Below are 12297 nucleotides of genomic sequence, written 5' to 3'. Positions count from 1 at the left end.
TAATGTCTACATGCATTTTTGATGGTGATATGAGACATGAGCAGAAGAAAGATCAATACTGTTAGTGATAAAAAAAACAAAACAGGCAGTCCTGGCTGTGCAGTTTTATATGAAGTTTATGCAAGGGAGGATGGCTTTGACAGCAGCGGTATACAAGATGAAATACTCCACCTGAATGCTAAAGAGAAAGTTGTTTTCAAAAGAAAGTTGCAGTTATAAAAATAAAGGAAATAAATAGTGTATCTTAGTCTGACATTCAGACCTCTTCCTGTCTGAACTTTTGACCTGCATGACTCTGTTGTCTTTGTTTTGATGTGAAAATAAGGGAAGCCTATTTATCCATATACGTAAAGAGAAGAAAGGCAGAGAGCCCCGAGAATGAGGACAAGTTGGATTTTTAATGATCTCTATGAATAATAGAACGACCCCAGGCATACACAGCTCTGGGAAAATGGCTATTATTCTCTCAAGTCCCTTTCACACCTTCCTCTGAGTCCTCTGTGACTTCCACTATCACAGAATATGTAAACGCAAAGACGAAACCATTCCTGATGTTTTTGTTTAGCGTCCTCGATGCACTGTAGAGAATCAGCAGTCAATTTGATCAGAAAGTTAGTGAAACAATCAGGAAAAAACACTTAACTCCACAGTCCACACAAGCTAACAACGGGAAAAAGTGCCGATGTGGCAACAACGCCGGCGTACAGTTGCAGTGATTAAAGAGAATTATGCAGGACCTGTAAGCCGAGCCTGCTGGTCTGATATTCTCTGCCAGGCGCAAATCTGGCAACTCTCCTGCTGGAAAGGGGAAATGGAAGAAAAATTTCACTGCGGAAGACTTGTGTAATTATTAATTTAATTAACTTAATTTTACTTCCTCTGGCTAACTTTCCCTTTATGGCTTTTAAACTGAGTGAAAACAAAGATGAGGATGGTTGTCTTTATGACTGTTTACACATGGATATATAGTAGATTTGCATATAAAAAATACTTCCAAAACACCTCAGAAGAAGACATAGAAATAGTTTTCAGCTCATTCTCAAAATATCTATTACCTCATCACTCCTTTAAGTATCTTAACAACAAACAAAAGCTCCCACTGCTCTGCTGAGCAATAGAACCATAAATCATTTGCCAGCTTCTTGACAGACCTGAGCTGCACACAGAAACACATACCTTTCGTTGTGTGTTGTTGTTCAATTGTACAGCATCAGTGGACACACTTTTTTATCGGTTTCTCCTCCCTAACCTGTGTTTATATAGAATATATCAACTTGAAACATTGAGTTTGGTCATAAACGAGATGATTATGAGGGGACTAGAGAACATTTTCTGTCGGAGTCGATAGTGTTTGAGTCCACAATGTAATTGTGTTGTTTATTATCCGTAAAGCAGCTTCAGGCTGCACATTAATGCAACCACTGAATAAAATCATGGTGCTCTGGGTTAGAGAGACATATTCATGACCCCCAAATAGTCACAAATCTAAGACAAATGTGAGTGCTATTTTGTGGATCACTGAAAACTTTAATTACTGGCATAGCTCAATGGTAGGCCGAGGCCATACTGAAATATCTCAATAGCTGTTGATTGGATTGCCGTGAAATGTTGTACAGAACATACACTGTATGGTTGAAACGGTCATAGTCCCCAGAGGACGAAACCTATTGATGTAGGAGATTGGCTGACCTTTCCTCTCGGGCCACCAGCAGGTTGACATTTTGTGTTTTTTTCGTGATTCGTCTTTATAGCTTTTGAATGGATTGCCGTGAACTTTAGTTCGGGTTTTCATGCTCAGGATGAATTGTAATAATTCCTTAAAGAGGACCTATTATACTTATTTTCAGGTGCATACATGTATTTTAGGTTTTTGTTAGAACATGTTTACATGCTTTAATGTTAAAAAAAATGCTTTAGTTTTCTCATACCGGCTGTGCTGCAGCACCTCTTTTCACCCTCTGACTGAAACGCTCTGTTTGAGCTCCTGACCCATCCCCCTCAAAAAAAGCCCAGTCTGCTCTGATTGGTCAGCTGGCACACTCTGTTGTGATTGGTCAACCGAACAAACTCTTCGGACTCCGCTCCAGGTCCACTCTAACTAACTTTGTTAGAGGGCGTACCAAACTAGCCGCTAGAAATGTTTTATGCAAATGTATTACTTGGTGACATCACCATAGCAGCATAATAGGTTCCCTTTAACTTTTCCTGTAGTACCATCATCAGGTCAAAATTGTAATTTTCCCAATACTTTTGTCAATGTACAAATACCTGCAAAACTAATAACTTTCCCATACTCTTCAGCTGTACTTTGTGTTTAGTGCTAATTAGCAAATGTTAGCATGCTAACACGCTAAATGAAGATGGTTAAAGGGCATAGACTGTATATAAGAAGTGGACAGGCATTTCTAGGCAACTAAAAGGTTATAATTAACTTTCATGAACTGAAAACACAGTGAAATCATACCCTGCTTTATGGTCTATTTAACTCTAAATGGGACCATAATTTACTAAATGAACATTATGCTGTATTGAAGAAGACTTGAAACTAGCGATTGAGACCATAAACTCATGTTTACAATGTTTACTGAAGTTATAAATCAAGTGAGAAGTAGGCTCATTTTCTCATAGACTTCTATACAATCAGACTTCTTTTATCAACCAGAGGAGTCGCCCCCTGCTGGCTATTAGAAAGAATGCAAGTTTAAGGCACTTCAGCATTGGTTTCACTTTTCAGACCTTGGAGTTGCTCACTATGAAAGTAGTAAACATTATACTTTCTAAACACTGTCATTGTGGGCATGTTGCCATGCTGGTTTTAGTATTTGGCTCAAAGCACCGCTGTGCCTAATAATAGCCTCACAGAGTCACTAGCATGGCCATAGACTTGTTATTTATTAGCTTTTGTGCCATTGGTCACTTTAAATGCCTGGCTGTCTGTATAAATGTAGACCTGGACCCGACCATTCATCTCTTTTTCTCTGTAATTGTTCACATGGGACTCATTTTTTTAAATAGTCTAGCCTGCTAGCTCACTCAATAGGAAGAGCACAGAAATGCATTTCATACTGGAACCACATAATGTACCACAGAGTCACTGTAACTGTTGCATATAGTGTATTGTGAGTTGCCATTAGTATACAGTAGAATACATCAATATACGTTATACCACTAATAGAAAACAATACAATATGTGTGCTTTTCAGGGATTTATTATTTTGCATGAGGTGTCATACTATCATGTTTTATGTTATTATAAATACTGGGTATCCTAAGTATATTTTCATCCTGTCATTTTCCTTTGTGACGGTGAAAAATGTTTAAAACATGGTTTATAATTAGTCCATAAAAAGCAATATCCTCTTACACAAAACTAATTAGCAGCAATTTGACCTCTTTCACCACTTAATGCCCTGTTATGGCCTTATTAGGACACAAGACCTATGAAATGGGTCGTGTAGGATCTGTGGTGAATCACCAATCTGCCTGCTTCTTGAAAAATTTAAAACCAGTGTTTTATATTTAGCTTTGGGAATAAAAGACCTCAGTGTCTGTTGAGTAAATTACCTCAGACAAATGTTCCCTGTGAATAAAAATGCCCACTCTCTCTCGGACAGTCACGTCCGCTGTGATTAATGCCTGCTGGTAGGTGATGTCAGTGTGTTTGGTACCTTTTAATGCGTCATATAGTCCAGGTCCGTGGAGATGCTTTGAAGCTAGACTGAACCTTTCCCGACCTTCAGCGAATTGTTGACGTCGCCTTGGATCTGCGGATTGATCGGTCATCTTATTGATTAATGCCTCTGGATTACAAGTTTGATTTCACATCTTTGAGATAAGGCTGTGTGTGTGTATTTTTACTTTTATTGGCCTATCATCAAGGGTGCTCCATAAACCAGAATTTTTTTTTTTTAAATGCACCATTAACTTATGCCATATGAAAATCTAATCCAATCCCGCTTCTAAAACAATGTAATATAGTTTGGTGCAGGCTTACAAACTGATATAGACTGAAAAAAATCATTTGCAAACTGGTAAAAAAAACTATTATTCCCTCAGCAACTTTGTTGTTGTTAAGCTACTGCATGTGTGTGGGAGGGAGGAGGAAGTTGGGAGTTGTGGGAGAAAGATACTGTCGCTTCAAACAGACGTAAGAGGAGGGTGACTGACAGAGGTGAAATTACTTGGGAGAGGATGTGAGGCAGCTCCTCTCTCTCCTCTTCCACCTCCCTCTTGCTCATTTTGCCTACAGCCTCGTCTCGTCGAGCCACGTAGTGCGAACTACTATAACTGTGCTCCCTCTCTCCCTCACTGTCTCTCTCTCTTTCATTGAGCAGTCTATTTCCCACGGGTAAGTGTAGAATATGGAGAGGAGTGGAGTGAAATAAACTCTTTTCTGTCTCTGTCTCTGTGTGTGTTTGTAGCCATGCATTCGGCCCTGGACACACTGAGTGACAGCACAAGCTCCACAACTGCCAATGACCTGGACCTCATCTTCCTCAAAGGCATCATGGAGAGCCCAGTGGTGAGAACAACTTTATACTGTACATGTATGAGGAAATGTGTGTATGTGTGTGCCGTGCAGTGAAGGACATTCAGAGCTCTTAATTGGACTGTGTCCAGGGATGGACAGACTAATGGATGAGTCAATGAGAAAGTACTTTAATATATGAGGCTGGATGCCAGTTAGTGTATCAGCTGCAAATTTAATGCTATTTTATGCATGCAAATCTACAAATTAAATGCATTTAGTTAAATGGCAATGCTGTTTTGCATTTTGCCTTAACATTAAAATTTGATTTCACCATCATCATTTGCATGTGCCAGTTCCTGCATTTAACGCTGACACGCAATGCATAACAAATCATTATATTTTCACAGAGATTTGCAAGCTTTTATTTTTAAAATGATGTTGCAAAATGGAAACTTAAAATTCATGCCCATTATTACATTTAAAATTAAAATGTCAGCTTGCAATAATTATCCTAAAAAGACAGCTTACATTCATCAAGTGCAATCACATTACCATGTTAATGGTAAGTTGAAAATGCAAATTAAAGAGGAATTTTATTTTCACTCGGTGTCATTGTGCAAAGGCAGCAAAATTCAGATGAAAACTTGGACTTGGAAGAATGTATCAAGTATTTTCAAATGAAAAGGCTCAAGTCCAAGTAAAGTCACGAGTCATTGGTGTTAAAGTCCAAGTCGAGGTGCAAGTCTTTTTTTTTCATTTTGCCAAGTCTAAAGTTATCAAATTTGCGACTCAAGTCTGACTCGAGTCCAAGTCATGTGACTCGAGCCAACACCTCCGCTGATATCAAAGGCTATGAGTCATTTCATAACTTTTCTCAGAGGTTTAATTTGTTTGAAATAGTATGTTTGGGATAGAAGCTGATATCATGAGGGTTTTGATTTTGAAGTTCCCACTGGGGACAAAGGAGGCAAAGTGGTTGTTATTAAAGATTGCTCGCCTCCTCACATCTCCCAGTTAAAGAGAAGGTAGATGAGGATGGACATGTTTTATAAAACAGAGCTGCTGATGTTGGTGGTGATAATGTACAAACTGAAACCCAGATAATACACACCTCTGTCTCATGTAACTGCTGCTGGTGCTTCTAGCTTGGTGAAGCTGCCAGCTGTCTATGGTGGCATAGGTTGGACGGATCAGTTTATTGAATATGCTACTGTGTAGACGTTGGGTTACTGTAATCATTGAAAAGGGTTTTCATTTTGATAGATTTGATAGATTTTTTCAATCTATTTTTGGCATGTATTTGTAATAATATTTAGCTGAACAACAGAGAGAAGACATCTTTCTGCCACTGTTTCCCAGCTGTCAGTCATTTTAACAAGGCAATACAACATTTCTGTTGCCAATCAGAGCAAAAGATTGAAATAGCAGTCAGTGAGCAGCACAGTTATCCTTGACATGTTTGACAGGTTGACAAGTGCGTGTTGAGCAGCAGCCCCCCGTGATCAACGGAGAATCCAGGAATGAATGGCAGCCATTAGGCTTTACACTAATGTATGTATTTATTCTAAAAACCCCTTTGAATGCGTTAGTTCAGGGGTTCTCAACCTTTTGTAACTTGAGGCCCACTTCTGATTGTTAAAACATTTCCAAGGACCACTTCCCAAATAAATGAGAAACTGGGCTATAAATATGTGTTATGCCACTGTCAGCTGTAATGACCCACATACATATTCAGCAGACCCTCGCCCATCACAGCCTGCCATTATGAATCCAAAGGGTCATATTTCCTCACCACACGCTTTGTCACTGCATTCGAGAAAGTTAGCTATGTCTGTAAAGGGGAGACTCGTGGGCACCCATTGAACCCATTTTCAAGGGACCCCTTTGACAATGGCCATGCCAGTTTTTCCTCGCCAAATTTAGCATAACTTTGGAGCATCCTTTAGCGCTCTTCCCGACAAGATAGCATGACATGGTTCATTTTAGTTTCATATGATACCAGTATCTTCACTCTAGCTTTAAAACTGAGTCCGCTACCGAGCAGCTACAATAGCTGCTTTAGTTGAATATCTTTATTTTGGTTGCACTCACTTTCACATTATACTATTAAGATTTTGGGTGAAATATTTCTTTAAAAATGACCAAGGTAAATGGGGAGCACAGAGTTAACTCAATGCCTATGTGGCAACAATCTCCTACTCATCGTTGTACATCATCCCGTGTAGTGGCAGAGGAGAATATAAAGAACCAGCTGCACTTGTAGTTAAGACCATAATACTCAAATACACACTGCTAAAGCACTTGCGTTACAGCACTCAAGAAGGATTAAAGTAGTTGCCATATTACGTATGCATACTTGATATGCATATGCATTGTTTTGTTTTTGTCCGCAGCATGTATGTCTGTAAGAATGAACAAGATACATTTTCAAATCAATGTTGCATTTGCACAGCTTTATCTTGGGCTGTTGCCCAGACATCAGATAAAAGCTTGTCCTGGACGGAAACAAATCAGTTGAAGTTATTCCAAGAGCACTCAGACACTGGCAGTTTGTCTTATGTTGTTTTGACTGATCTCAAAAACTTTCCCCCCCAAAAATATTAATAAACACAGGATATATTCACATTATTCTGACCTTTCGAACAGTATTGACCCTCTGTCTCTCTTTGATTCTGAACGTTTTAGATGTTTGGGAACAAAGACATCTTTCATAGTTAAATGAAGCTATGCTGCAAGCGATGGTGTTGTATGAGATAAAAACAGAAACTTTTGCAATATGTAACATTTTTGTAGAAACTCATTATTCTCTTATAGAACTGATTTAAGTCGGAAAAAAATCAGCTGTTTGTTTCAGGTCTCGCCACAACTTCTGGACTTTGACCTGAAATCTTTAAAACACTATTCTAATTTAGACCAGCTTGTGTATTCGATTGCCTTAACCTTTAGCACTCAGATGAATGGCTCAATAGAAACATGGTTTATAGTTTAATAATTGATGGCAAATCATCCGTGTCCTGATTCAACAAACTATCCCCAAACCTTTCTTCTTTCTGAGCAGTGACATCTACTTGCTATTTTCTTTCCCAGTATTTCAGCTTTTGCAGTGTGTGTACCTGAACAATATGTTCAATTATGGCGGATACCTAAGACAAACCAAGCATGGTGCATGCTTTTTTCTTACATTGAAGACTTGATGAGACTCCAGCTGATTCCCAAAAACACCGCAAAAGTACACTTTCTGAGTAGAAGGAGGTATTTAAATACATTTCCTTAGTTCTTCTTATGAAACCAATCCCAACTAGTTCTCCATATCCACATGGAGGAGAGAGATGTGGTTGTAGAGTACGGCTTTATGAGATGAAGGGAGAAGAGTGAAAGAGCTTAGCAATGTCAGACAGTCTTTTCAGAGTTTCATCCCATTACGTCTTCCTCCGGTGTCGAAATCTTCCCCTTTCCACTTCTTCCCAAGAGCACTATTTCACATAACTTTTATAAAAATGTGGACTTTTTTTCAAAAGCAACAGAGAGAGACGGAAAAACGTACACTTCTGTGCACTGCAAAAGTACACGAGGAAAAAAAGATTCACTTCACGTCGTGTACTGAAAATCATTCTCTGCTTTTCCTTTTATGCTGTCAACAGTCATTAGTATGGATTACCACAGTTATCTTTCTAACTTTGCACAGTCAGTGTTGAGGTGGAAGCTGTTTGTGGCCGTGACGTTTCTCTGTCCAGGGAGATGAATTGGTCTGCGGGGCTTCTTCACAGACTCAGACAGAGCCAGAGGTAAAACGCTGTGCAGTCTCATTCAGTAATTCAGAGGCAGTTCTGTTCAGGATATTTGGAGATGGACTATCCACAGGGAGCAGAAGGGAGTGCTGCATCAAACGCCTCTCGTATTGCTGAAAGAGGAGCCTCTTCTGTTTCTCTCTATCCCTATTTCTCTCTTTGTTTTGGGTTTTTTTTTCACTAAAGACTGAATGTGTATGTTTGCACGCGTTTAAGAGACACTGGTATTTGTACTGTATGTCTGAGAGGGTTTTGGTGGTACCGGTGTATTGATGAGCATTCCCATAAAAGATTCATCTGCTGATGCAAGCTGTAAGTAAAGACGCCTTAATTAGGGATGTGAAAAGGATTTCCAAGATGACCCCATGGTGGATCTATAAACACTTAACAAGCTGAGAGTGTAAAGAAAGTGATAACAGGGGGGGACAGAGCCAGTGTCCGGGCTTGTGTTCATATGGCATGGTGACTTCAGTGAATTGTGCCGATCGTACCACACTCGCTACACAATGAGGTAATCAGCACAACCTGTAATTCTATAATGAATCTGAGTGATGATTAGGCCCACAATGAGCAGATATTGACAGCAGGCGCTATCATCATGCAGAATGGGCTTCCGCAGTGCTCGATTATTATGAGTTACGACTGTGGCGCTGACTCAATGCTTGGCTCTATATCTAGCTGAGTAATCAGCACTATCGAGGCTATTAGGGCGGCTAAATGAGCTCCTTTTAGACATTTAGTAGTTATGTACCTTGTGCTTTAACTTCCAAGCCATCACTTTCCCTCTGTTCGGACTGTAAATGACACCCCAAGGTCTTTGTTAAATAGTGCCATGTGGCCCCCAAAACAATGAATTGTGGCTTTATACACAACAGTTTGTTTAAAACAATTTATATATGATGTGACAGGTGGTCAAATCCTGACAATTATTACCCCGTTTTCTGCCAGCTATATTGACATTTAGCTGAAAGTGCAGAAACAGAAATCATGCATAAAAGCTTGTCTTCACATGCTGTAGTAATATAGCACTCACCATGGAGTAACAGTCTGCTTTAAAAGAAAATCATAACGCCCTGTATGCTGAATGATACATCTCAGTCAAAGCCAATGTGAGAAACAGTCCATTATTTAAAGTGACATTAAAGTGCACCTTTGTATCTTTTGCTGTATAACACCAACTGTGGCCATAAATGAATTACAGGATAATGGAGTATAACAGTAAGTACGGAAGAGTCCTACAGTTAGTGGTCTGACTCAGTGATGTCAGTTACACACAGCAAAATCTAACATTGGCTAACATTAGTCATCATAAGCTACTGGTCATACCAGACCAAGAGTGTAGCAGCAAAACCACTCAGTGCATTGAATTGAGCTCTGGTGTTTTTATTATGCCTCCGCATCAGCCACAGCCTTGGCTGGAGGCATTTAGTTTTCGGATTGTCCGTCTATCCATCTGTCTGTACATCCGTCTGTCCGTCCAGTCCATTCTTATTAACGCGATATCTCAGGAATGCCCCTAGGGAATTTCTTCAAATTTGGTCGATGGTAGATGAACTAATTAGATTTTGGTGGTCAAAGGTCAGAGTCACTGTGACCTCACAAAACACTTTTTTGCCCATAACCCAAAACTTCATACGCTAAATATGACAATTTCACAAAAATGTCTAACACAGTGGTTCCCAAACATCTTCTTCAGGGTCCCCTAATTGTCACTATAAAATATTTTCAACTATCCATAACTATGTTTTCATCAGTGTATAATCACCTGAAATTAAGAATGGTTGTGTCTTCGTTAGCTTAGAATGAGCTCTTCAGATCTACGTAGGAAGCAGGTCCTCTTCACGGAGTCCACCATGTTGCTCCGCCATGTTTCTACAGTAGCCCAGAACGGACAAACTAAACACTGGCTCTAGAGAGTCTTTTGCATTTTTTCGTTACCTAAAGGCCACCGTAGTTCTCTGGCACACTTGTGAAACTGCAGTAACGCAGCAGAGTGCAAAACCGTGATACTGCCAGCCGCTGTCAGACTTCCTTTGCTCCTAAAGTAGTGTTATTATGGTATGGATGGCCTCTGAGCGAGGTGAGCGAGGTGAACGGCGTTACCACAGTTTTGCACTCGGCGGCTCACATTACCGCAGTCTTGGAAAGGGAGGAGTGAGTGGAGGGGTGCTCAGTTGGTTGCAATCTGCAACCACACCACTAGATGCCACCAAATCCTACACACTGTCCTTAAGTAACTTACCACCTTTATCAGCCACCGTTGATGACCAGTAGGATCAACATTGATCAAATTACAATACAAGAAGCCACTGAGCTATTGTGGTTGAGCTGTGTTACATTTTCACACTGAAGAAGAGAGGGTTGGCGAACTAAACCAGACATCCATCAGAAATATCTCACAGAGTTGCGGAATACAATTATAACACTGCTTTGTCATTTCCTTTTTGCCTTGAGAACAGCAGCTCATTAGCCTTTATAGCTGAGATGTCTAGATGGGGAGGAGGAAGAGTGGTAGCGTCTTCTAATTACAATGAAATGAGAATTTTGAAAGCCATAAATTTCAGTAGTTGGCAGAGTAATTGTTAAATAATTGGTAGTGTATATCAACAACCTGAAAGGCTAATATATTAAAAAGAAAAAGCACAATATAATAGGACAATATGAAAACATTCTTATCTTAGTCATTTCTGACATGAATAGTAATTTTATCTCTTCAAATATAACCAACTAATTCAAAGTGGTGTCAAAACAGACACACGCCTCAGAAATTGTGTCCATGGCTCTTAAAACAGTGAAGTCATATAGCATAGCATCCTCGCTGGCGCGTTGTCCGAGGGCCAGACACCGACAGCTCGCTCCATCAGGTTACAAAGAGTTCTGCCAAAAACACCAAATGAGCAAAGTCCTTCTGCCGCATCACTGAATCACTGTGTGTTTAAGTCTCATGTGCAAATAACGTTCTACGTGGGTATGTGTGCTGCTGTGCTTGTGTCCTTATGTGTGTGAGCAGAATGTGTATACTTAAATATGATGGTTTGTGTGTGAGGCTATGTCGATGCAGGCATTTGTGAATATCTGTCTGTGCACCATATAGGCTGTCTCTCGGCGGGGATTCTTCCTTTCTTCCTCAGCAAACAAATTACGTGGCAGCCAGAGAAGTCGTCGGCCCCACCAGACAAACCCTCTGTGGGATCGCCTGACAATGTGAATCACATTCAAATACAAGATTGCTCAGTGTACAGTTGCAAGTAGTACTACTGCAAATTACAGAAAAACAGTTGATATGTAATTAGGTTGCGGAGAATTTTAGGGATGCTCGATTATCGGCAGATAATGGAAAATGTATATAATGTATTATTCCGATAATGCAATCTGCTAATAATACAAAGCTGTGTGTTTTTAGTTGATTAATTTTCATCATATTTCAGTATAGAAATCTCAAAACATATATTTGCAAAACAATAATGGTGTAAAACATAACACAAAATATCCCAAACCAAAATGCAGGCCCATGTACAAAATACACCAGACGGGGGTGGATAAAATCGTTGATTTTTGATCTGTGACCCTGCACCAGAGATGTGGAAGCCATATCCAATAACCACACCACCCTGTGTCCATGGCAGCAAGTGAAAAATGAATGTTCCCTGAAATATTGATGTTTCACAGCAACACACCGAAGAAACCTACATGGTGCAAGATTTGACCCGAGCTTGTGCTTAGTTTTCCTGCTTTTTGTATCTTTCATTGCGGATTTATGAGTGCAGGCTGTGTGCTGCTCTCAGCAGGGGTTGGCTTCAGGTCGCCGTGTTTTGTCGTTTGTTATTGTGCCCTTTGCTGAGTTATGAATCAAAACAAACAGTCCTGCAGAAGTCAGAAAACATGTCATTATAACTCTGCAAGGTGCATTAATCGCTCACTGAGAAGATGCACTAATGGAACTACATGTTATTGATTCCTTTTCTGAAAGACTGGTGGAGGCAAATCAGGTAATCCTGGCACTTATAATAGGAGAAGTAACCATAAGTAACATCTGTT

General features: G+C 39.9%; 1 protein-coding gene across 3 annotated transcripts in view; it reads left to right on the top strand.

Moving 5' to 3' along the window:
• The window catches only part of mpp2b (membrane protein, palmitoylated 2b (MAGUK p55 subfamily member 2)), a 48741-nt gene that overhangs the window by 23521 nt on the left and 12923 nt on the right, over window positions 1-12297 (top strand). For all 3 annotated transcript variants that reach the window (XM_037755265.1, XM_037755263.1, XM_037755262.1), the window contains one exon: window positions 4422-4522. In XM_037755265.1, coding sequence (XP_037611193.1) covers window positions 4422-4522 — 101 coding nt within the window. The remainder of the gene's footprint in view (window positions 1-4421; window positions 4523-12297) is intronic.

The sequence above is a fragment of the Sebastes umbrosus genome, chromosome 20 (genome assembly GCF_015220745.1).
Source record: "Sebastes umbrosus isolate fSebUmb1 chromosome 20, fSebUmb1.pri, whole genome shotgun sequence".
Classification (NCBI taxonomy): domain Eukaryota; kingdom Metazoa; phylum Chordata; class Actinopteri; order Perciformes; family Sebastidae; genus Sebastes; species Sebastes umbrosus.
The sequence above is the reverse complement of the archived record's forward strand: the minus strand, read 5'-3'. Positions and strand labels throughout refer to the sequence as shown.